Below are 25,073 nucleotides of genomic sequence, written 5' to 3'. Positions count from 1 at the left end.
CAGGAATTGGAAGACATCATTTCCTTTGCCATTAGGCCCCTTAACGTGTGACCATGAAACTGACAGCGGCACAGGGCAGGAGCCATCCTGTCCTGCCCATCTCTGGATCACCAGCACCCAGCCTGATGCCTGGCCTATAATGGCTCAGTAGGTGTTGGGTGAATAAAACCAGACAAGTGACTTAAGTGGTATATGCCTCCCTTGGTTTTCTCATTTACAAAATGGATACACCAATAACCTCATGAGATCAGTAACACAAACACACAGAATTAGGATTTGAACATTAAAAGTATTACACACACACACACACAGAAAAAAAGTATTACACAAAGGCATTTTAATACTGATATATCTATTAAATATGTTGGTTTATATGGCAGGCTAATCAGCATCAAATGCTTCAGCCTCCCCTTTTGCTTTCATTTTTCTTTTTGGCATAAGTACAGTTAGTCCTTAATCCTCTCAGATTGATAAATGGATGTGCTTCCCCTAAATATCAGAAACCAAGAATTGGCTAAAGTGCTGGAATAAGTCTCAGGCTAAGAAATAAATGAGTTTAGAATCCTCCAAAGAGCGGGGCGGGGGGTGGAGAAGCTTCTGAGTCATATGGTTTAACAATAAAGAACAGCCCCATTATCATGAGCAAGTGTTTTCAGCTTTAGATGTTTAATGACCATACAAAGGCAATGCCCCATCTGGTCTCTTCCAAATATTGTCTCCTAATAACAAATTCCACTGGTCCCCAAAAGAGGCACTCGGGGAGATGAGGGGAAATTAAAGAATAGCATTGTTGGATCCTGTGTGCCTCTAATTAAATAATGCCATACCCAGCCTCTTCTTCTTGGGCTGCATCAGCCATATGATTGGTGTTCTCATGGACACGGTTTCCTTGGAGATTTATAACAATGTCCCTGGTACCAAGCCAATGGAGGTGCTCAGCCCATCATGATTAGCATTTAATCAAGGTCATGGGAAATTATATCAGGCCACAGAGGACAGAAAACTAGAAGAGGTAAATAAAACACATAGAAAACTGTCTAATGGGGGCACCTGGGTGGCTTAGTGGTTGAGCGTCTGCCTTTGGCTCAGGGCATGATCCCGGGGTCCTGGGATCTAGTCCCGCATCAGGATCCCCACAGGGAGCTTGCTTCTCCCTCTGCCTGTGTCTCTGCCTCTCTCTCAGTGTCTCTCATGATAAATAAATAGAATCTTAAAAATAAATAAATAAAACTGTCTAATGCTTTTAAGATGTGTTTCCTTGACTACGCTTACAAATCAGTCAATAAATAAAGATAAGTAGATGCCAAATAGTTATCCAACAACATCTCATTTAATGCTCAGAACCCTGCAAGGTAAACATTATCATCAGTCTCTTTCTCAGAGGACTACCTGAGACTAAAAGAGGTAAATAACTTGGCAAGATTTAGCCCAAGTCATGAACCTAAGCTCCCACTGCACACTTTGCACTATGTCACTCTGCTCATGTTTGCTTATGGTCTGGAAGCATTTGAAGGAATAATGCTTTGTATAGAAGGCAGTAGAAGTGGGACGCATGGGGGGCTCAGCGGTTGGGCATCTGCCTTTGGCTTAGGGCATGATCCTGGAGTCCTGAGATCGAGTCCCACATTGGGCTCCCTGCGTGGAGCCTGCTTCTCCCTCTATCTATGTCTCTGCCTCTCTCATGAATAAATAAATAAAATCTTAAAAAAAAAAAGAAAAGAAAAGCAGTAGAAGCAAGTTTTTTCCATTGTAGTTGAAAGTGTTTCAAGCTGCCTTGTTTAGTGCCCAATCTGGAGGTGTTTGGAGAGAGTACCTAATAGATTGTGGACCAAATGCTTCTAGACGATGAGCGAAACAGCCTTTGGAACCACATCTTCCATTCTTGCAACTTTTTTCTTTGATTTTTTTTTTAAATTTATTTATGATAGTCACAGAGAGAGAGAGAGAGAGAGAGGCAGAGACACAGGCTGAGGAAGAAGCAGGCTCCATGCACCGGGAGCCTGATGTGAGATTCGATCCCGGGTCTCCAGGATCGCGCCCTGGGCCAAAGGCAGGCGCCAAACCGTTGCGCCACCCAGGGATCCCTGATTTTTTTTTTATTATGACTCTGACCTCCTACACTTAGAGAAGAGGGCCCAAAACTCTGAGCCCATGTTACCTGGACTTCATCCCCAGTGATCATTTCCCAGGAGCCATAGTGTCCCTTCTCCTGCCGGAAGAACTGCACAGCTTCTAAAAAAGCTTGGGCTTCGAACGTCGTCTGCTTCGTGTAATCTGAGAGAAAGAGACAAGGGCATTTAGCAGAGAATACTTTTTACCTTTTACCATGGTGTTTTGAGAGTAATGATTCGGAGACATAACATTATCTGAATATTACAAGGGAGAGAATTATGAGACACAGAAAAATTAAGCAGGTGCTGAATTCACAGTTCATGTGCAGATGTGTATCACACTACTTGCTCCCCATGGCAGCTGATTAATTCTATCATTTACTGGGCACACCACCTGGGACAAGAAGCAGATCAGTCCCCCTTTATCTCCCTTGTAAATGCTTCCCCTGGACACTTAGGCTCCTAGTGGCTTTATGCCTCCAACCGTAGCGCCTCACTACTGCAGGCCATTCCTTAGCAGGGCTTCGTGTATTCACAGAATACCCTTCCAGTTTCCTGAACAAAACTCTGATTTCTCTGTCACTTGATGTCAACTTTCTGTCAAAAGGACGTCAATATAATATGCTGATTTATGCAAATGAGGGATGACAATTCCTAACAACTATACAGCAAGATACTGTTCTTCTAAGCATGTTACATATTTCACTGAAACTTAACAAAACCCCTCAGGCTGAGTGTTATTATCATCTTGATTATATAGATGCTCCAAAAGCCCAGAAAGATTAATTAATTGCCTAAGGTTATACAGCTGGTATGTGTAGATTCAGGCAGTCTGATTCTAGTCAGACTACACTACACTATACCAGCACTACACTACCTCACATACTAGTTTTTTTTTTTCACATACTAGTTTTATGGGTTTGCCCTTCCCAAACCCAACATTAGATTTTATTTTTTTATTATTTGATTTGATTTGATCTTACTTAAATTGAATTAATTAACATATAGTGTATTATTAGTTTCAGAGGTAGAGGTCAGGGTTCATCAGTTGTATATAGCACTCAGTGCTCACGACATCACATGCCCTCCTTAATGCCCAATATCCAATTAGCCCATCCCCCCACTGCCTCCCCTCCAGAGACCCTCAATTTGTTTCCTAGAGTTAAGAGTCTCTTGTGGTTTGTCTCCTTCTCTGATTTCATCTTATATTATTTTTCCTTCCCTTCTCCTATGAGCCTCTCTTTTGTTTCTTAATTTCCACATATGAGTGAAATCATATACTAATTGTCTTTCTCTGATTGACTTATTTCACTTAGCATAATATCCTCTAGTTCCATCCATGTCCTTGCAAATGGTAACATTTCCTTTTCTTATGGCTGAGTAATATTCCATTATACACACACACACACACACAAACACACACACATCCTATATCTTCTTTATCCATTCATCTGTTGATGGACATCTGGGCTCTTTCCATAGCCAAACATATTAGATTTTAAAAGGTGTTACAACTGAGAGAAAATATTTAATGGCAGGATTTTAAGTATGGTTGAAGGAAGAAGGTCTCAATAGTCTTCCCAGAATTCCACAAATCACACCGTGCATAGAAATGTCTTCATTTTTACATGGACTGAATATTTGTGTTCCCCAGAATTCATGTTGAAACCCTAATCCCCAGTATGACAATATTGGGAGATAGAGCTTTGGTCTATCAGGTCAGGAAGGAATGATGGGATTAACTGCCCTTATCATGATGAGGATTAGTGCCCTAATAAGAAGCTAGTTTCTCCTCCTCTTCCATCTCTCTCCCCAGATACTGCATCTACCAGTGCTTGGGTCTTGAACTTCCAAAACTATGTCATTTTTGTTATGGCAGCCCAAACTGAGGCAATTTTCTTTATCTTTCTTTCTTTCTTTTTTTGTTTTGTTTTGTTTTTGGATTTTATTTATTCATGAGAGATACAGAGAGAGGCATAGGCAGAGGGAGAAGCACGCTCCTGTGGGGATCCTGATGCAGGACTCATCCTGGAACCCCAGGATCATGCCCTGAGCCAAAGGCAGAAGCTCAACCACTGAGTCACCCAGGCATCCCATAACCAAGGCGATTTTTAGTGCACAAAACTAGCTCTTGGAGGATAAAATGATAACAGAATTATAAAAATCTTTTCAGGGAAATGAAGCTTAGAAATAATCTAATCTAACAATAAAGAAATCAAATCTTAGGGGAAATAAGGCTAAATGAAGTCACCGAAAGCACCAAATCTCCTGCCTCCTGCTTCTCTTCCTGTAGGACACAAAGTTCTCTTGCTAATAGCATATGATCTGCACTTACAGGGCAAATTAAATTGGCCAGCTGATTCACTGGGAGCCTTCAGTGCTGCAGACAATGGGATGACTGTCAAGGAATGAATGGTTGAAATAGGGTACTGGGCAGAACTGAAAAAGGATCCATCTGCTCCAGAAGGTGACAATCAATTAATAGGCTGTAGATGACTCTTTTAAGATTGGTTTATGAGGTCAAAAGCCTCAGGAACTGGGAAAAGGGAAAATATAGTTCAAGGCATAGCCTCTATAAGAGTTCATGCAACATTCTTCATGGTAAGGATACCATAAAACCTGAATCTCCACCTTCAAAAATGTGGAACAGTAACTGACATTTCTGATATCGACAGAGAGATCTGCTCAAGATCTAAATCAGAAAGATCATGTCTGAGAATCAAGTTTTTAAATGGAAATATTTGCTTCCTTGTTATTTTATTCTGGTTTGCCCAGTGAGTTAGTGTTTAATCTTAGAGGTTTGGAAAACACAAATTAGAGTCCTGGTATGAAATTGACAAGAGGGGGGCTGTGATAGGGGGCTCAGGACACTGGGAGGGACTTTACCAACAGAGATGGAAACTGTAATTATACATTGAGATTCAAGATTGACTCATGTGCTCTTATTTTTAACAGCTGTTTTCATTTCCAAGCTAAGGAAACAAAAAGATGGAAGAAAATGTGGTACTTGGATGGAGTGAGTACTGCCAGACCCGCGAGCCTGGGAATAAGGTTTTAAATTCTTCATGTCCTTACAAAAAGCAGAAATTTACTTACTGCTTCCCCCACTAACCTCAGCAACTGGAGGAGGAATTTGAAATCCTACCCATACGTTCTATAACTGTCTCAAAGCCAACGGTGGCAATCCCTGTAGGGTTGTGTTCCAAAAGTCTTTGAAAAAAAAAAAAAGAAGAAGAAGAAGAAGAAATGGGATTTGGAGACAATGATGTAGGAGTCAGGGAGAAGTCCAAGAGGAGAAAGAAGTGCTGGAATGTAGTAGTGGTGATTGAGGCACCTTAATGTGGGCAGAAGAAAAGGGTTAGTACTCAGATGAACCACACAGGAAATTATAGTGATTGAACATCAGCAATAAAGCCTAAAAGAATGAGGGCAGGGATCTAAATTCTGGGCTCTCTACCATTATCATGGATTTAAACTGGATTTTAACTATTCCTTTTCCATAGGGGAAAAAAGGATCTCATCTACTGATTCATCATCAGACTTTCAGGTTATAAACTGATTAAGTAAATTAACTTATCCACAACTTTTAGAACAGTGTCTGCCTCCTAGAATAGTATCCATTTTATGGATATTAGTTTTCATGATTGTAAGCCAAGCTCAACAGCAATTGCCAGATCATTAAGGAAATAAAGAACAAAGGTCTGCTTTGTAAAAGATAGAACTCTTGCAATGGTAATACGACCTTCGTTTCTTCTGAGTTGTTTGCAGAGGCATTGCTGAACTCAGCCAGAATGTACAGGTGTTTGAGAGAAACCGGATTATCAGTTATTTGATCAACTTCCTGCCATAGATCTCAGGAGAACAAATTCCAGGATCACAATCCCCCACTCTCCTGCCAAGCAGCTGAGAGTTTAGTCCAGTGGTCCTCAGAATCAACCATGGTTCTTGGTTGTTAAGCCTTCTGCTGACTTAGAAAAATGGCAGGTATCAGCTCCCCCTGTGCATTTCCAACATGCCATGACTATGAGGATGCTCAAGGAGACAGATGTGCTGGAGAGAACTTAGACATCATTAAATCCAGATCCCTCATTTTGTGGATAAGGAAACTGAAAAAAAATGGTTAATTTCTTAGCTGAAGGTCACACAGCTGGTCAGAATCAGAGCCAAGAGTTGAAAAAGGAGCTCTGGCATGTCAGAAGCGGCCCTGGCATTCATGCTTACTTAAATCACAGACTATGGTCGCTGAAAGTGGTCTTAAAGGTCACCTACCCAGAGCTCTCATTCCATGCTGGAAGCCTTCAGAATCCCAGACACTCATCTGGTCTTAGCTTGAATATTTCCAGTGACAGAAAGCTCACAATTTATGAAATAGTCACGGAACTGCTCTAATTATTTGAAAATTTTTCCCTTTATTGAGCCAAAATCTGTTTCCATGAACTCTCATTAATCTCATTTCTGCTTTTCAGAGCAAAATAGACAAGTTTACTCCTTTTCTAAATGGTAACTCTAAAAAAGTAGCTGAATATCTTTACTTTCCTTCAACCATTCTTTAAACAATATAGCTTTGGGATTTTTTAAATTTAGCCCACTCTTTTCCTTCCTTCCCTTAGTAATCAATTGCATTTAATCAACATCTTTCTTAAATGTGGCCCCTACACTGAATATAACCCAATGAGTATTTTCCAACTTGTGCAAATTATGTAAAGTAAAAAGATTACTTTCTTTTTCTGGTCCCCAACTTCTTCTTCTTCTTCTTTTTTTTAATACAAACACATCGCACCAGAGACTCTTACCTTTCTTATAGTCAAATAAAATTCCTACAACTTTTTCATAAAAAACCCTGTCAATTTAATCTTTTCATAACCTGTACTTCTGCTTTTGATTTTGAAGTACATGTTTTAATGCTACCCCTAATAAATTATAAGTTACTGTGGTCAACTTAGTGCCCCAGATCCTTCCCAAATCATTTAAAATTATAATTCCGCTTCCAAACTCCCTTTTACCTCTATATCATTAAAAAGTTTGGTGGACTTGCCTTCTTCTGTGTTTTTCTCCAGGTCACTGATAAAAACATCCATTGGATCAGGGGCAAGGACAGATCCCTGGGAAATTCTAAACATTTTAGAAGCCATGTGGGACACACATCTTGGCCATTCATTCAACAATCACATCCACAGGACCAAGACATGTCTATTTTCTTTAGTCTCTCCCTATTTCTCCTGTGCCCAGTTGCATGGAAAACTCATATTTGGGAGACACGATGAAGGATTCTGCAAGAAAAAGAAAGCGTCTCTAGGCCCCTTGGGGAACAGTTATTCAAGGGGCAGCTTTTGTTTTTTTCCACTTACACAGATTTACAGCATGTCTGAGTCAACTGAAATGCCAAAGCTCCAAGGCCTATGTAGTCATTCTGGATTTTGACTCTGGCTGCTGTGCTGGGACTCCCTGACTCAGGCTGGGTTTGGAAGCTGTGTTGTTATTTTATTTGATCGGTTCACTACGCCAGGCCATGTTAGCTGATCTGCCTGGTGATTTGTAAAAGTTATGTAACAGCATTACTCACTACACTGCTATGGGGTTCATCTCACTAATGTATACTTCTAAATTGTCTTCAGCTTCAGGTCAAATGTCGTCTTTTCTAGAAGAGCTGCAATAAGGCTGTTTGCCCTAGTTTCTTCTCTACCACACAGGAGAAGCACAGTGGAAAGTAACCAACATTTACTGAATACTGTCAGTGTAAGTATGAACCATGTAAGCTGTTTACACACATTATCTTATATAATCCTTCTAGCAATCCCATTAGGTAAGAATTAGTATTCCCACTTTAAGGCTGACAAAGAAACTGACTTCAGGAAGGCTAAATAATTTGTTTAAGCTAATATGTGGTTAAGTAAGGCCTACTTACTTCCAAAGTCCTGTTTAATTTTTAAAAACTTTTTATTTTCAGATAATTGTAGATTCACATGTTCTTATGGAAATAATATGGCGGTGAGGTGATGGGTGGCATAGTGGGTTAATTGTCCAACCAGTCTGGCATATGTGAACACGTATGCACACGTACATGTATGTATGCTTGCATACATATGTGTATGTATCGTGGTTTAATTTTTATTTTAAACTTCCTTTCCTTCTCAAAGTTTAGAATCATAGAGAGGCACCTGGGTGGTTCAGTTGGTTAAGCATCTGCCCTTTTAATACAAACACATTGCACCAGAGACTCATACCTTTCTTATAGTCGAATAAAATTCCTACAACTCAGGTCATGATCTCATGATCCTGGGATTGAGCCCCACATCAGGTTCCCTGCTTGGGTGGGGGGTGGTAGTCTGCTTCTCTCTCTCCCTCTGCCCCTTCCTCCTTATCGCTCTCTCAAATAAATAAATAAATAGATAAATAAATAAATAAACAAGTGTTTGCAATTATATAATTCTAGAGTTTGAATATATCATAGGATCATCTAATCTAAACCATGTGTTTAAAAGTGGGTAGACTGAGGGCCAGACAGAATGTGACATTATTAAAAACAAAACAAAACAAAACTCACTGGAATTAAAAATGAATGGAGTCCAGGGGCCCCTGGGTGGCTCAGTGGTTGAGTATCTGCCTTCAGCTCAGGTTGTGATCCCGAGACCCTGGGATCGAGTCCCCACTGGGCTCCCTGCATGGAGCCTGCTTCTCCCTCTGTCTATGTCTCTGCTACTATCTCTCTGTGTCTCTCATGAATAAATAAATAAAATCTTTTAAAAAAGAATGGAGTCCATTCTCATGAAATGGTAATAAAAGTTTTGATTTAGAAAAAGTATTTATTACCAACCTAAGCAAATATTTATTGCCATATTACAAATGATAAGTCTAATGAGCACTAGTCCCCAGGATTATTCAGAAGTCCCTGAATTGTGTTTCGTAAACTTCTAGACTAAAGTATTCATCTACTGACCAAATCTTATTTGTGTTAGTGGGTACAGACCTATCAAGAAGAGAAGAGGAATAAGCCAAGAAAAAATGTGCCCTCCATGGAGATCCAGGGACCCAAGGATGAGTAATAATGGTGTTGCTCTAGGTGAAAATACGAAGATGTGAGATTCACTCTGAGGAGATGAAGGACTTCTCAAATGGATGTAAGAAAGGTGTTCTAGTGAAGATATTGTTTTGATAGAAATTTTTAACCACATAGAAAAAGGCTGCGTACCTCATTTGACTAAAAGTAGTGCATCTCATAAATTCTTGCTTGTCAATAGATATTAAAAGACTGTTTGTCAACAGACAAAAGGAAGTGGTGATTACTAGAATAAGTGAAGACAGACTAACCCATTTCCTTCACACAGACATACTAGATTGGCAGATTAGAAGGCTGTTGGAGACATCCTGTATCTAGATTTTAGCGAGGCAATTATCAAGGTTTTCTATGCTTTTGACTGACACACAGAAGAAATTTGGATTGGTTAATAATGCAAATAAACATAACCGAATAAGCAATCTCAGTGAAGGATGTTGGTGAAAGGGCTGACATCTTAGAGGAAAATCTCTTGGGTACTGCCCTTAACACATTTTCAATTACTTAAAAAAAGGTAAGATAGATAACCGCAGGGTTTCACCTAACTGTGAGCTAAGTGCAAGTCAGTGATGTGATACAGTTGTACACAGAGCGGGTGAGGTCGGGCCATGGGAATGTGAGCAGGATAAGGACAGTCACAGATGGATTCTGAGATATGCTCTTGTGAAATTACAATTACACACTGTTAGTTCATATTGAGAAGCAGAATATTTTGCAAAAATTTTTTAGAAAGTGGTGTACTTCTTTTTCTAAAAAAAAGATTTTATTTATTTATTCATAAGAGAAATACTGAGAGAGGCAGAAACATAGGCAGAGAGAGAAGCAGGCTCCCTGTTGGGAGCCTAATGTGGGACTCGATCCCAGGATCCCGGGATCATGACCTGAGTCAAAGGCAGGCATCTGCTCAACCACTGAGCCATCCAGAGGTCCCGAAAGTGGCGTACTTCTGAAAATCAAAGAAATGAGAAATCTTCCAGCTTTGAAAACAAAACACCTGGAGGAAAGAAATCTTCATTGATGTGAAGAGCTGCAATGGAAAAGAGCACTGGACTTGTCCTCTGTAAACTCAGATACTCCAGCCAGGACCTCAGGGTCAAAGTACAGTGTGGTGGATTTTGACTCAAACAGGAAACAAATACCCAAGCACTTAGATGTATCTCAAAGAGAAGTGGGCTCCAGTAGGATGTCAAAATTTCCCCTCAAGAGGTAGTGCTCCATCTGGGTTCAGTTGTCTTGCAGAAGGTGTACAGATTTGCTCAAATCCCTCTATTGTGCACTTGCATATCATGTGCCTCCTCACCAAGGCACTTACAATTATTATAATTCCAGAAATATTTCTTTTGAAATACGCTTTTCCTCTAGATTCTAAGTTCCAAGAGGATGGGGAACTCTAGATTTCATTCTCTACAGCATCCTCAATGCCTAGCCCAGTGCCTGGCACATGAGAAAGAGAGAGAGAATAAAGAGAGTTTGGGTGGAAGAGGAGAGAGAGAGGGAAGAAAGGGATTTAAACACTAGAGGGGGCAGCCCAGGTGGCTTAGTGGTTTAGCACCACCTTCAGCCCAGGGCATGATCCTGGAGACCCTGGATCAAGTCCCCCGTCGGGCTCCCTGAATGGAGCCTGCTGAGCCTGCTTCTCCCTCTGCCTGTGTCTCTGCCTCTCTCTCTATGTGTGTGTGTCTCTCATGAATAAATAAGTAAAAATCTTTTTAAAAAATAAAGTAAAATAAAAATAAATAAATAAATAAATAAAAATGACCCACACTCTTTCCTGTCTCTTCCCAAAAAGTAAGGATGGTGGTGTCAAAATCCTGGTAAGGGAGGAGAGGATGTTTGCTTCTTTCTGAATACCGTGAAGATACTCTGTGTCCTGAAGCTGTGCTCATTGAACACGTTTTCCATGAGCCTGAGAGAGTTCATCTGTCACCCTGTGTGCCCTAGATACCTAGGCAGAGTCAGGCCAGGAGAACAGTAACACAACCAATGATTTCCTCTCTGCCCAGGACAACTCTACATGTCTTTATATGGGGGAGGTTCATATTTGAAGACAGCGAGTGCAGAACTGTCTCCCAATATCCTAATAACCATTTGTGGAGATGGTGCTGAAATGACCTCAGCAGGAAAAAAAAAATTCCATCTCCAAACCTCAGCAAAACAAATGAAAACGATCTAGTTTCCTCTTTAAAATGTGAATTTTAAGAAGAGTTCACTATGTAGTGCTTACAAACGGTCGTGGCAGCATGCACACACTCTTGGATAATCTTTCACTCCAACCACAGAAACTGGATCACGTGCCTCCCTCTGTCATTGTGGGGAGTTGTGTGGCTCACTCCCTGCAGGCAAAACTCTACCACACAACCTGGACACATTTTAAAGGAAGCCTGAGTTTTCATATAAGTAGGGAAGATGCTCCTCCAGCCAGACTTTTCCTTCACTTTTGATAACACTTTCTCTTATTCCTGGATATGATTGTTTACACACAGGCCTTGTTATAATTTGTCACTGCACCACACAGAAATACTAGGGAGAGTCTTCCTGACTGAGTCCATGGATGACCTTTGTCTTGGGAGCTCATAACACCTTGCCTGCTCCCACATCCATGGGAGCATGCTTTCTACAAGTAAGGCAGACAGTGGAAGGACTTGGCCCAGTTCACATTCGAGAACAAATCACTGGGGTTAACTGGCATCACTTTATCTTAGCCTAGCCTGACACACCCACTGAGTGTAGCACTGTCTGCTGATGCTATCTGGGGATTTTCCACTCATCGGCATCACCAACGATTAATAATAGCATCCACCTTGCACTTGTCAGAAGTTTTTACAGTTTACATCTCGTTTGGGTCTCACAGCAATCTCATGAGACAGGTAAGCCAGATGTAATCATTTCTGGGTAGAAAATGGAAAAACTCAAGATCAAAGAAGTTGAAGTCATTACCCAAGGTCATATAAATACACAACTCATTTTATTGGGTCATCAAATGAGAGCAAAAATAACAAGCAGGAAATAAATTTCACACAGACTCAACTTCAAAAAGGACCTCATTTTATTTAAAACATCTAAGTACAGCAGAAGTGGTAAGTGCTTTTGTATAGGATAAAATGGCTGTTTTCTTATTTGTAACTTTTCCCCAAAGACCTAAGAAATTAAGTTGACCCATGATCCATTGCCTCCTTAAGAAGTAGGGATGGTGACCACAGTTTGGAGGGGCAGTATACAACTTAGTCCTCAGGTTCTTAGAGACCAGGTCTTTTTTTTTAACTGGGAACTTTAGCAGTCAGGTACCAATAAAAAATAGTGTCTACACTCCTGATCTTTACAGGAATGGGGTAGTGCTGCCAACAGAGTTCTTTTTAATTTCTGTGTTAACTGAGCCCATAGTGTGCACTAATTTTGCTTTAAACCAAAGATACTTGGAAAGCATCTTGCTATTGGGGTGGTTGAAAACCTATAACTGTATTAGCTTCCATTGTCTCACTAAGGGATCCCTTGAAAGTGGCTTAAGAGGTAAAAATTGAGATTTTGTTGTGAAAACTCTAAGCATTCACAATTTTTTTAAAAAAGATTTTATTTATTTATTCATGAGAGACACAGAGAGAGAGGCAGAGTCACAGGCAGAGGGAGAAGCAGGCTCCATGCAGGGAGCCTGGTGTGGGGCTCCATCCTGGGACTCTGGGATCACGCCCTGAACCAAAGGCAGACACTCAACCACTGAACCACCCAGGCATCTCCACAATTATTTTCAGTATAGTCCAAAGAGCATCTTGTTTAATAACTTGACTACTAATACATTTAAGCAAAACATGGTAGGATTACTGAATGGAATATTATGCAGTCACTAAAATAACAATTATGATGACTCATATGCATCATGGAAAAGTAGTTTGAAGATAATTTTAATTGGAAAAACAAAATTATAAAACTACACATACATCCTGATTAATTACTGTAAATATTCACTCATATGATTGAAAATAAATGCATAAGAAATAAAAAGTGAGCTATGGGGGATTATAGTATTTGTGGCTCAAACTTTATGAAGTGTTATACTATTATCCTTAGGAAGATCTATCTCTCTTTTTTTTTTTTTAAATACCAGTCCTCTAATGACTATAAGCAATATTTGCATTTCCCAAGTCCAAATGATTCTGTGGCAGCTTGCCTCTTAGAACCTCAGCGAACTCTCATGAGCACATTCTATGCTCCAGTCAGGGTCCATACTGAGGGGTTTGTAAAGTAAAATAATTGAAGAGCTCATTCTTCTTTTCCTCTCCTTAAAGGTATTAGTGTGGTTTACTCAGAATACATCTCTACTGCCTCCTTCAAGTGTTTTCACGAGTGGAGGGAAAACCTTTACATCTTAGAGCACTTTCTGGTTTGTCACAAACATCCTTTAAAGTATTATTACTATTCCCTGCTTGCCATGGAAACTGAGCAAGGTCTTGGGATGACACAGTGTGACATGTGTCAGAAACTGGAGGGTCATCCGTGACACACTGGATGTTTGGATGTCAAAAACTATAATGTTTTTGAGGATAAGGACTGTCATGTTCGTCACTGTATCCTACGGCCACAGCATGGTGCCTGGCACCAACTGCTCTTTTGAACAGACTAATGAACAAAGAAATAAATGACTCAATGACAGAGACAACATGGAATAGGAGAGACAACTATCTGGTGGGAATCAAAACTGGGTGTCACTTTGGCTGTAGGACTTAAGATGAGTTACTTTGCTTCTCTGGGCCTCATTTATCACATTTGAAATGAGAAGCTGTCAGTTCTCCTTTTTTCAGCTGTGAAGGAGTGTGATTTTGTAATAAACTGCAAATACAGTTAATTTGCCAACATTTGGGTAGTGCTTTCTGTGACAGAGTTCTACTGGATGTAAAGTTCCAGCTGCAGGACCACCTTTTCCTTTTCTTCCCACTAAACTTCTCTCTCTCAAATATGCAACTTTCTCTGGGCTGCAGAAAAAAAAAATCAATGTGACTACCAGAAAATATTAAATTACATATGTGGTATACTGGGTATTCACCCAAAGGAAACAAAAACACTAATGCAAAAAGATATATGCACCCATTTGTTTATTTTTTTAAGGATTTATTTATTTTGGCAGGGAGGGGCAGAGGGAGAGGGAGAGAGAATTTCAAATGGACTCCATGCTGGATGCAGGGGCCGAGGTGGCTCACCACCTGAGCCAAAACCAAAAGTCAGACACTTAACTAACTGGTGCCACCCAGGTGCCCCCCACCCCTATGTTTATTGGGGTATTATTTATAATGGCCAAGATACGAAAGCAACATAAGTATTCATTGATAGATGAATGGATAAAGAAGATGTGGTACATATACAATGCCATACAAAGGATGAGATCTTGTCATTTGCAACAACATGGATGGACCAAGAGAGTATTATGGCTAAGTGAATTAAATCAGACACAGAAAGACAAATACTTTATAATTTCATTCATAGGTGGGATCTAAAAAACAAAACAAGTGAATAAGCACACAAACAAAATGCAGAAACAGATCCATAAATACAGAGAACAAACTGATGGTTGCCTGAGGGGAGAGGGTGGTGGGGGATGGGCAAAATGGGGAAAGGAGAGTGAGAGATACAAGCTTCCAGTTATGGAGTGAATGAGTCATAGAGATGAATGATACAGCATGTGGAGTATAGTCAATGATGCACCCATCGTGTCACATGGTGACAGATGGTAACTACACTTGGGAGCACAGCATAATGTATAGATTTATCTAATTACTATGTTGTGCACCTGAAACGAATGCAACACTGTGTGTCCACCATACTTCAGCTAAAAAATTACGTATGTCCCTTTCATAATATTTCCAGTGGATTGTGCTGATCTGAGTCTCTTTGCCCTCCCCTCTTCCCCTTCCATTAACCTGAATAACAGTTCAGTTCATGGTTATTTCCATTGGGCTTAGCACATGGGCTATGTAATTAAGCCAAGAAATAATAGTTATTCAAATTTTCCATTTTATTGTCTATGACAAGACAGCAAAACTGATTTGTCTTATATAAAAGATTCATAAAACACTGAATCTTTAAATTTGATGGTCATATGGCCATGGTCTGTCACATATCCACACTCCTACCCCCGTTTTTTTTTCTTTAAAAAGAAAAAGTTTGTCTGATATCTCTTAATTTAACATTTAACAAAGGCATCATGGTTTACACAATCTTGTTCTCCAGAAAAATCACTATACTAGTTTGGGCATTTGAGTCTAAACTGTAAGGCCCTTAAAACATTCCATCTCAACCAGAAACTTCTCTTTTATGAAATGCTGAAGAACAAAACACATTATATCCCTCACCCAAAACAGAGCTATCCGTTGGAATATAGCTCAGTTCTTGATTATCTTTGTTAACTAGGGAAAGCAATGACAATGCTAATTCTTAAAATTTCATGTTTGCTTCTGAATGATGTTACAGAAGCTTCTTGTGCATTTACATTTGAATTCAGATGTGTCTGCTGTTCCAATGATTCCACCCTAGTTTTTAAAAAAAGAGCAAAGTTGCCTTGTGGGGAGCTAACTTACGCTCAGCCTTTCCTCCTTCCTTAATCTAAGTGAGAGTAGATGGCATCTCAGACCAATTGAAACTGCTCACTTCTCTTCCTGTCCTTTGTTCCTTATCCTTCCACTGAACGTTTTCCATCCTGCACACATGCACTCATTCGGGTGCACAAATGCATATGCATGCGCACATGCATTTGTGCACACACACACACACCCAGTAACAAATCTGTCCGTAGGCTACAGACAGTAATCAATACTGGTTTGTGGGTTGTTTTTTTTTAAGAATTTATTTATTTATTCATGAGAGACACAGAGAGAGAGGCAGAGACACAGGCAGAGGGAGAAGCAGGCTTCATGCAGAGAGCCCAATGTGGGTGTCGATCGGATCATGCCGGGAGCCAAAGGCAGATAGCTCAACCGCTGAGCCACCCAAGCGTCCCTCAATACTGGTTTTGAAGGGTCCTCCAGAGTAAAAGAAAGGGAAATGAAAGCACAAAGAGATTCTAGACCTGCAATGCCCAGTAGAAATACAATGAAAGCCACATATACAATCATAAATTTTATAGTAGCCACATGATAGAAGTCAAAAGAAACCGTTAGGATTAATTTTAATAATATATTTTATGTAAACCAACGTATCCAAAATATGTAAGCAATATAAAAATTATTGACTATCTTATACTTTTTTTAAAGGTTTTATTTATTTATTCATGAGAGACACAGGCGGGGGAGAAGCAGGCTCGCTGGGAGGAGCCTGATGCAGGACCCAATCCCAGGATCCTAGGATCATTCCCTGAGCTGAAAGCAGACACTCAACCACTGAGCTGTCCAGGCATCCCGCACCTTATTTTTTTTTTTTTTTTGTACTAAGTTTTTGAAATGTGTGTCTTTTACACTCAACAGCACATTTCATTTTGGACTAGCCACATTTTAAGTGCTCAGTAGCCAGGTTTGGCTGGTGGCCACAGAGCCCTAAAACATGCACATGGTTTCAGAGTTATATTGTTTATCTGAGTGAGGAAGAGGAGGGAGGCAATAAAAGAGAGCAGGCACTGTACATCTGAACTTTATTTAAGCAGCATCATTACAAAGGTGATCTAATTCAGATCTGTACCTATTCTGAATCAATAAAAAAGAAAAAAAATCCTGACTTTATCTCTAATTCATCATTGTACACATAGTTCATCCAATAGAACAAACCCAGGATTAGAGTAATGCACAAAAAAAAAGAGAAATAAGATGACTTATAACAAGTCCCTAGACAGATTAGGGTTAGAGTTTAAGACCCTTGACAATTAAATCTCGGTCATCAACCCTGCGTTATGGGCACTGAGGAATCCTTGCGGCTTTAACTTTGAGGGTTCTCTAACAGCAATGCATTGTCTTAAAAGTCCTGTTCCTCATGGTGGAAAACTGCTAACCACCAACAGACATGTTAGATGAGATCATTTCCAAACAGGATACAGGCTTACAACAATCTGCTGCATTTATAGCAACAAATTGTTCACCCCTCTCTTACCCTTTGCCAAAAAGAAAAAGCAGCTAAAATGCTTGCTGGTTTTAGGTGTCCCCTGTTTCAATTGTAGACAATCTCAGTAGTGGCTACAGACTTGAATTACGTGATGTAATTAACTCATTCCATGAAACTATTTGGAAGAAGGAGCCCAATGATCTAATTCCCTAATGGGAAAGCAGAGAAGGAAAATAAAAACAAAATTTCAATTCCTGGGCTGGAAATGTCAAAGTTTCTAAACATATGAGAGAAAGAGGAGGGAAACAGGGAAAGAGGGAGGGAGGGAGAGAGAGAGTGTGGGTACATCTCCTATGATGATGTGTTAGTTATAAGTAAATGCCTCTTGAGTATTCACATTCTTAATGGTATTTTTACTATTAAAAAAGACATAATGGAATCATAAAACTAGAACAAGCTTTTAATGTCTAGTTCTTTTCTCTACTAGCATTTATTTCTTAAATAACTGAAAGAGCATATAAATTATTCCAGATCTATGATTATTATGAATAATAGTAAAAGCCAATATTTATTAAGCAGTGCATTCCACTCGGGTTTACGAATTAAAATTAATCTGGGGTGCTTGGGTGGTGCAGTTGGTTAAGTGAGAGACTCTTGGTTTTGGCTCAAGTCTGGATCTCATGGTTCTGGAATTGAGACGCCCTCGGGCTCTGCACTCAGCATGGGGCCTGCTTAGGATTCTCTCTCTCTCTCTCCCTCTGCCCTTTTCACCTGTGCTCTCTCTCACTCTCTCTCTAAAATAAATAAATAAATCTTTAAAAAAAGTAATCAGGTGTAAGTCATTCAAAAGACATTCCCTGGGGATCCCTGGGTGGCTCAGTGGTTTAGCGCCTGCCTTTGGCCCAGGGCGCGATCCTGGAGTCCCGGGATCGAGTCCCATGTTGGGCTCCTGGCATGGAGCCTGCTTCTCTCTCCTCCTGTGTCTCTGCCTCTTTCTCTCTCTAGGTCTATCATAAATAAATAAATAAATCTTAAAAAAAAAAGACATTCCCTAACCATTTCCGTATATCACATTTTAAACACAAGAGTTCTCATTATCAGGCAGTTCTCCCTCATGGGTAACCTATATTTCTCATGTTGTAACTGAGTATATTCCTGCAAGGAGCATCTTCAGTGAAGTTAGAGATACTATTTGAAAGCCATTATTGTGGCTTCCCAGACCTTCCACTTCAAGCTGAATAATACAAGTGTCTTTAACATTTCTTACAGCTTTTATTTTTCAACCCCATATTTACATTTTGAGATCTCTTCTCATAGTATTCTACAACTCAACATTTCTTAAGTTTTAGGCTAGACATGGTTCTCTCTCCTTAATTCTCAGCATATTTAATATAACCTCATTTTCTACCACAGGCTGCCATCACCCCTCTGTCTCTAGCACACTTGTGCCCCTCAACCTACTCCATTATTTTTCCATATTACTTATTTCCTTTTGTCATATTATATAATTTGCTCATTTTTTATGTTTAGGATTTATTTTCTGTCTCTACCATTGGTCCTTAACTAGAATATAAGTGTCACAGGAATGAGAGTCTTTGTTTTGCTCACTACTGTATCCTAAGTGCCCACAACAGTGGTTGGCACATAGTATATACTCAATAAATATTTGTTTAATAAATGAATGTAGATCTAATCAGTGTAAACCCACATGTCTCTAATTAAATTAATGTATAAATGTTCATTTAGACCCATGTTTCTAATTGCTTAGTAAGGATGTCAGGCAAGACAGAAGCAAATGTCTAAATTTAAAATGAATGTTTGTTTTATTACAATACAGGAGAAAACTGAGTTTTACTGGCAATATTCAATCTTGAAAAAGTTTGTTATTCTTCAGTATCAAGGATTAGGAATAATAATTATTGGGGCACCTAGGAAGCTTATTTAGTTAAGCCACCAACTCTTGATTTCAGCTCAGGTCATGATCTCCTAGTTATGAGATCAAGCTCCATGTCTGGCTCCACACTAGGCATGGAGCCTGCTTAAGTTTCTCTCTCTGCTCCCCTCCCTCTCCCCACCTCCTCTTGTGTACATATGATACATAGTCTCTCTCTCTCTCAAAAAAGGAATACTAAATGTTTCTGATTTATTCCCACATTTTTTCTAATCATAGATTCTACAAATTTAGAATATTCAAAGTTATGCTCACTTACTTCTCAATTTAAATATAGGTATTGGAGCACTGAGGTGGCTCAGTTGGTTAGGTGTCTGCCTTTGGCTCAGGTCATGATCCCGGGTCCTGGGATCAAGTCCAAGTCTCTCTCTCAAACAAACAAACAAACAAACAAACAAACAAACAAACAAATCTATATATGTATATATGCATCAAATATTAAATCTATTTTTGGGCTCCTGACTGACTTCTTTACCTGTTTTCTGTTAGATCTCATAATTTTAGATTGAAAAAATGTGCCTACATGCTATCTGGAGAAAACTGACCCAACTTTCAGTTTTTTCAAATAGCAACTGCCGATGTGGCTTATTTTTGATCCCCATTTTTTTTTATCTCCAATGCTTATAATGGGAATTAGAATATAGTAAGGGCTCTAAAAAGATTTGTTTGTTTTTTGATTGACTGAAGACCAATTCTGGTAAACTTAGAAAAATTTGACCAAGGACATTTGGTTTTGAAAAAGCAACGAATACAGCATATTTTTTAAAAAACTTAAAGTAGGGTGCATCTGGGTGGCTCAGAGGTTGAACGTCTGCCTTCAGTTCAAGTTGTGATCCTGGGGTCCTGGGATCGAGTTCCACATCGTATCTCCCTCTGTGTGTGTCTCTGTCTCCTCTTTCTGTCTCTCATGAATAAATTAATAAAATATTTTTTAAAAAATTTAAAGCTAGGAAAAAAGTGATGATTGATATAAAATAGATAAAATTATATTTTAACCAAAATTATTGCTCCCATGGTCTATTCCCTATCATATATTCACTCACTCACTCACCAAACATTGGTTGAACATATTCTATGTGTGTGTCACTGTGAGGAATTCTCTGAATACAAGGGAATAAGATTTGGTTTATGGTCATCAAGCTTTATGTGGGAAATAATGATAAATACACCACCTGCTCAGCACTGTATCCCTTGCACCCCCAAACAACCACATGGCAGATGCTCAATTTGGTAAATTTTGGTAACAAGAACACAAAATTATCCACAATACAATAAAGAGTGTAACAAATGAAAAAAAAAGGGAGTGTAACAAATGCTATCAGAAAAAGTAAAGGATCATGCGAATTCAGAAGAGGAAGGAGTCTCTCTGGTTGGGGACAGCAATGTTTCCCTGGAGCAGGGAGTTAAGTAGACTGGATAGATTGAATTGCAAAGGGAAGAACATGATCCATAGCAGAGGCAAACCATACAGGGCATATATGACCTGTCCTCATCAAAGAGCATTTCCTGCTTTTAAACACGCAAACCATGAAACCTTTATGCCAATATGCAGAAAGAGTTTTTAATTTATATTAAAGATGCAGATGTAACATTACATGGTTACAAAGGCTTCCCAAAGACAGAGTGCAAGGTGGTGGGCTCTGGAGTCCAAGAGGCCTAGGGGCTTTCTAACTGTGACCAAGATGCTGTTGTATTCTGTGAGCAAAGGACTGAGGACAGAGCCTGACACTACATGGGTTCTCTAAGGCTGCTGACTCCTCTCCTTCACTCAGTGTCCTAACTGCACCCTTGACCTTGGTACTGAAAGGAAGTGCACACATTACAGCTTTTAGTCTATCCCCATTAGTGTGAATCTTGTCTTTTTTTTTTTTAAGATTTTATTTATTTATTAGAGACACAGAGGGAGAGAGCAAGAGCGAGAGCGAGAGCGAGAGAGAGAGAGATTGAGAGGCAGAGACACAGGCAGAGGGAGAAGCAGGCTCCATGCAGGGAGCCTGACCTGGGACTTGATCCCGGATCTCCAGGATCACTGGGCTGAAGGTGGCGCTAAACCGCTGAGCCACCGGGGCTGCCCTGAATCTGGTCTTTAAAATGAATTTTTAAAAATACTTCGTTGAATAGATAGGCAATAGGTAATACTACTTTTTGAAGTAATTTATAAATCCATGTGATTGCAGTTAGAATCCCAACAGGCATTAGAGGGTAATTAGCTACAATGAGTGTGAATGTACAAATATGAATATGTGCCTAAAAGTAGTCAAGAAAAGTATAATATGAATGAATATGTAAGTAGAAGTTTCTCTTATCAGATATAAGAACATACAACAAAAATCTGTTATAATAGAATCAAAATTGCAGTAACATAGGAATAAACAGGTGAATGGAAAAGGGAATACCTAGATAACCTCAAAATACGTATACATTCTATATGGCAAGGATAGCAGCTTAATTCAGTGGGCAAAGTTAGATTTAATAAATGATGCCTGCACAACTGATTATCCATTCAAAGGGAAAATTTTAGACCACTGACATACATATATACGCATGACTTTTAGACAGGGTGCAGACAGACATGCTAAAAATAAAGCAACATAAAAACTTCAAGGAAATTACATATATAATCTAGAGATGGGAAATCTTAACAAAATAGAAAATTCAAAAGCTAAAGGTGGACATATTTGATTATATGAAAATGAGACATCTCGCATGGCAAAATACATCACAATTAAAGGTTAATGTCAATCTGATAAGTTATAATAACAACTGATGATTTTGAGAAGAATGTTTTTAAGTGGAGAAATAGAAAAGAGTTAATATCTAAACAACATACAGAAATGTATCACATAGTCCTACTTTTATTTTATTTTATTTTATTTTATTTTCACATAGTCCTACTTTAAAAAAAAATCAGTGACAGAAAGATACATTCGGGGTTTTTAATGTTGCTTATAAAAGAATGAGAGGAGAGAGCAAGCAAAAAAAAAAGACGCCTAGTATTTATGATATGATGGAATTTATGTATTTGTATAAAATATGATATATAGATGATAGATGTGAAGATTTTTAAATAAAAAATAGGGAAATAAAATTTGTCTCAAAAAGCAATTTGGCTCATTTAAAACCCTCTGCTGCCTGCAAATTTGCCCTCAGCCCACTCACATTTATCAATGCCACCTTCCTCCATGTGATCCTGGGTAAATTTTCAACCACCCCATGTCCTTATCTATCAATGATGGCAGTGAAGCACATGGTCTATAAGATTCTTTGATATGATGCCTCTGCTTCCCATGCCACTTGATTCAGAGAACACAAGCCTACATTTGTATTTCCCCAGTAACCATGTAGCCCATACAAACAAACCAAAATAGATCAGAAAGCAGAAGCAGAGTACATCTTACTACTGATTTCTGTTTTACCCATTCTGATCTTTTTTCTTGATTAAGCAATCAACCCAATGCTCATTTTCATGGTGCTGCGAAGCCATGACCACAGTGTGAAAGCCTGCTCATTTGCTGTGCATTGTTGGTGTGCTTTGCAATGTTCATCACCAAATTTCTGTTGGATAACTGCTGGCCACCAAACAGGCATTTTATAGGAAGGTCTGGGTGCCAGTTTCATGAACAGCATGGTGAGAACTCCACTATTCAGCAGGGAACTGAGGTCTGGAACAGTGGGATGGGGACAGCTGAGTGAATGTGTGCAAGGTAGTTACCTTTCACCTTTGCTACCTCCTCACCTCATGGCTTTTCAGGTGATGATCAATCAGGACTTACATACTCCTGCACAGCAGAGCCATAGGAAACTGGAACAAGAGGGCAGAACTTCAGGGCAGATTGAGCTAGGGTGAGGGTGGGTGACATGGATGGGGGCAATGGTCAGGTCAATACAAGGACTGTGGGATGCCTGGGTGGCTCAGTGATTGAGTGTCTGCTTTCGGCTCAGGGCATGATTCCGGGATCCGGGATCGAGTCCCACATCGGGCTCCTTGCAGGGAACCTGCTTCTCCCTCTGCCTATGTCTCTGCCTCTCTCTGTGTGTCTCTCATGAATAAATAAATAAAATCTTCAAAAAAAAAAAGAAAAGAAAATCTTCTACTCTTTCCCCTACAGGTGCAAGGACACTCACAGTTATTCTAACCATTCAAGGAGAGGAAATAATGACAAGGCTCACATGGTCTTTCCTTGTACCAAGTCAACATCAGACCATGCCAAAGTACATATTGGAAAATCACCTGCAGACCTTCCCTTGATGCTGCCTGTTTATCTTTAAATGCTCCTCTTCCTGGCTAACAACAACCACTGTATTGTGATGGGAAGTGAGGCCAACCCTCAGGCTGGCCAACACTGGGACTCCTGATCCTGCTCACATCCTTTCCTACTTGGTGCTCAACCAGGATTTATGAACTTAACATTATATGCCTCCTCTAAAGAGTTCTAAGCAATTCATGTTCAGTAGTTGACTCTCCTCATCACCACAAAATTGTGGTAGGTGTTATTAGTTGACTTGTCCAATGTCTTCTGCCTTATGAAGCCTTGAACAATGAGGCAATTCCCCTCTCCTACCCCATCAGCTGACCTTATCCGTTGGGACTACTGACACCTTCTTAGAGGGAAGTAAAAAACAAAAGTTTTTTTTTTCCTTCTGGCAGATATGGAGCAGACTTGAGGTTTTACCTCTGTCCTCTGGAAGTGTTGTTCCTTCTAATACAACAAAAATATTTCATGGGCACCTGGGCTCAGTCGGTTAAGCATCTGCCTTTGGCTCAGGTCATGGTCCCGGGGTCCTGGGATTGAGCCCCACATCGGGTTCTCTGCTCAGTGGGAAGCACTGCTTCTTCCTCTCCCTTTGCCACTCCCCCCGGGCTCATGCTCTCTCTCTCTCTCTCTTTCTCTCTCTCTCTAATAAATAAATACAAATCTTTAAAAAATATATGCTATGTGATGCATGTGATAGATGTCACTCAGGGGTTTTAACTGAGCTCAAATTTGGTTGTTAGTAATTTTGAATTATAGATTCAATTTCTACTTTTAATTAAATAAAATTCCTAGAAGCAAGCAACTACAATTGGGATTTCAGAATCGGGATCGCCTACATTTATAAGAGACACTTTTGCCCTTTGGAGCAAAATAAAATATGCCTGATCCCCATTCTTTGTGACAGAAGATATTTGAAGATTTTTCCTCTCCTCAATCATTGTGAGGCTGCACATACCCAGTTTTCTCAGAATACAACCTGGTTTCCTGACCTCATACTATTCAACACTTCTTTGAACACACTGTAGTATTGCAGCGGCAAGAACACAAATCTATGTATGAATCAAGCTAGCCATCTAATAGCTTTATGACCTTAAACAAATTTCTTAATTTCCATGAGCTCTTAAACACACATCAGTTAGGAGCCTGGGCTTTGGGGTCAAATATTCAGGATTGAATTCCGAGTCTACACTTGGATTAACTGTCCACTTCCTAGGCAGGTTCTTTTACCTCTCCAAGCCTCAATTTCTTCAGAATAACACTAATCCATATGACTGTTATAAGCCCTAGCACATAGCACATGGTAAGTGCTCAATAAATGTTAGCAATGTTAGCCAATATTTTACCATTACAATTTGCAATCATATCTGACAAGGTATAACATATTAAACATTTCATTTCCATTTTCTTCCTCTACAAGCTATCTAATAATAAACAAATATTTTACATGTGCGTAATTTTAGTCCATGAATAAGTGTCCCTTTCACATTTGAATAGGGTACAATTGGAAGAAGATATCTGTCCTGGCATTATTCTAGTAAAGCTTCATGGAGGGGGTTGGGTTTCAGAAGCCACTTTAATGTGAGAGAAGTCTTTAACTCACAGAGGTGAAGAAATGTTTGTGTTCTTCTTTTGTTAAGTTACTTATTCATTTTTTTTAAAGATTTTATTTATTTATTTGTTCATGAGAG

General features: G+C 39.5%; 1 protein-coding gene across 3 annotated transcripts in view; it reads right to left on the bottom strand.

Moving 5' to 3' along the window:
• The window catches only part of NIBAN1 (niban apoptosis regulator 1), a 213,424-nt gene that overhangs the window by 28,707 nt on the left and 159,644 nt on the right, over positions 1-25,073 (bottom strand). For all 3 annotated transcript variants that reach the window (XM_041755283.1, XM_041755291.1, XM_041755279.1), the window contains exon 6: positions 2,159-2,274. In XM_041755283.1, coding sequence (XP_041611217.1) covers positions 2,159-2,274 — 116 coding nt within the window. The remainder of the gene's footprint in view (positions 1-2,158; positions 2,275-25,073) is intronic.

Source organism: Vulpes lagopus, chromosome 1 (genome assembly GCF_018345385.1).
Source record: "Vulpes lagopus strain Blue_001 chromosome 1, ASM1834538v1, whole genome shotgun sequence".
In the NCBI taxonomy this organism is placed as follows: Eukaryota; Metazoa; Chordata; class Mammalia; order Carnivora; family Canidae; genus Vulpes; species Vulpes lagopus.
The sequence above is the reverse complement of the archived record's forward strand: the minus strand, read 5'-3'. Positions and strand labels throughout refer to the sequence as shown.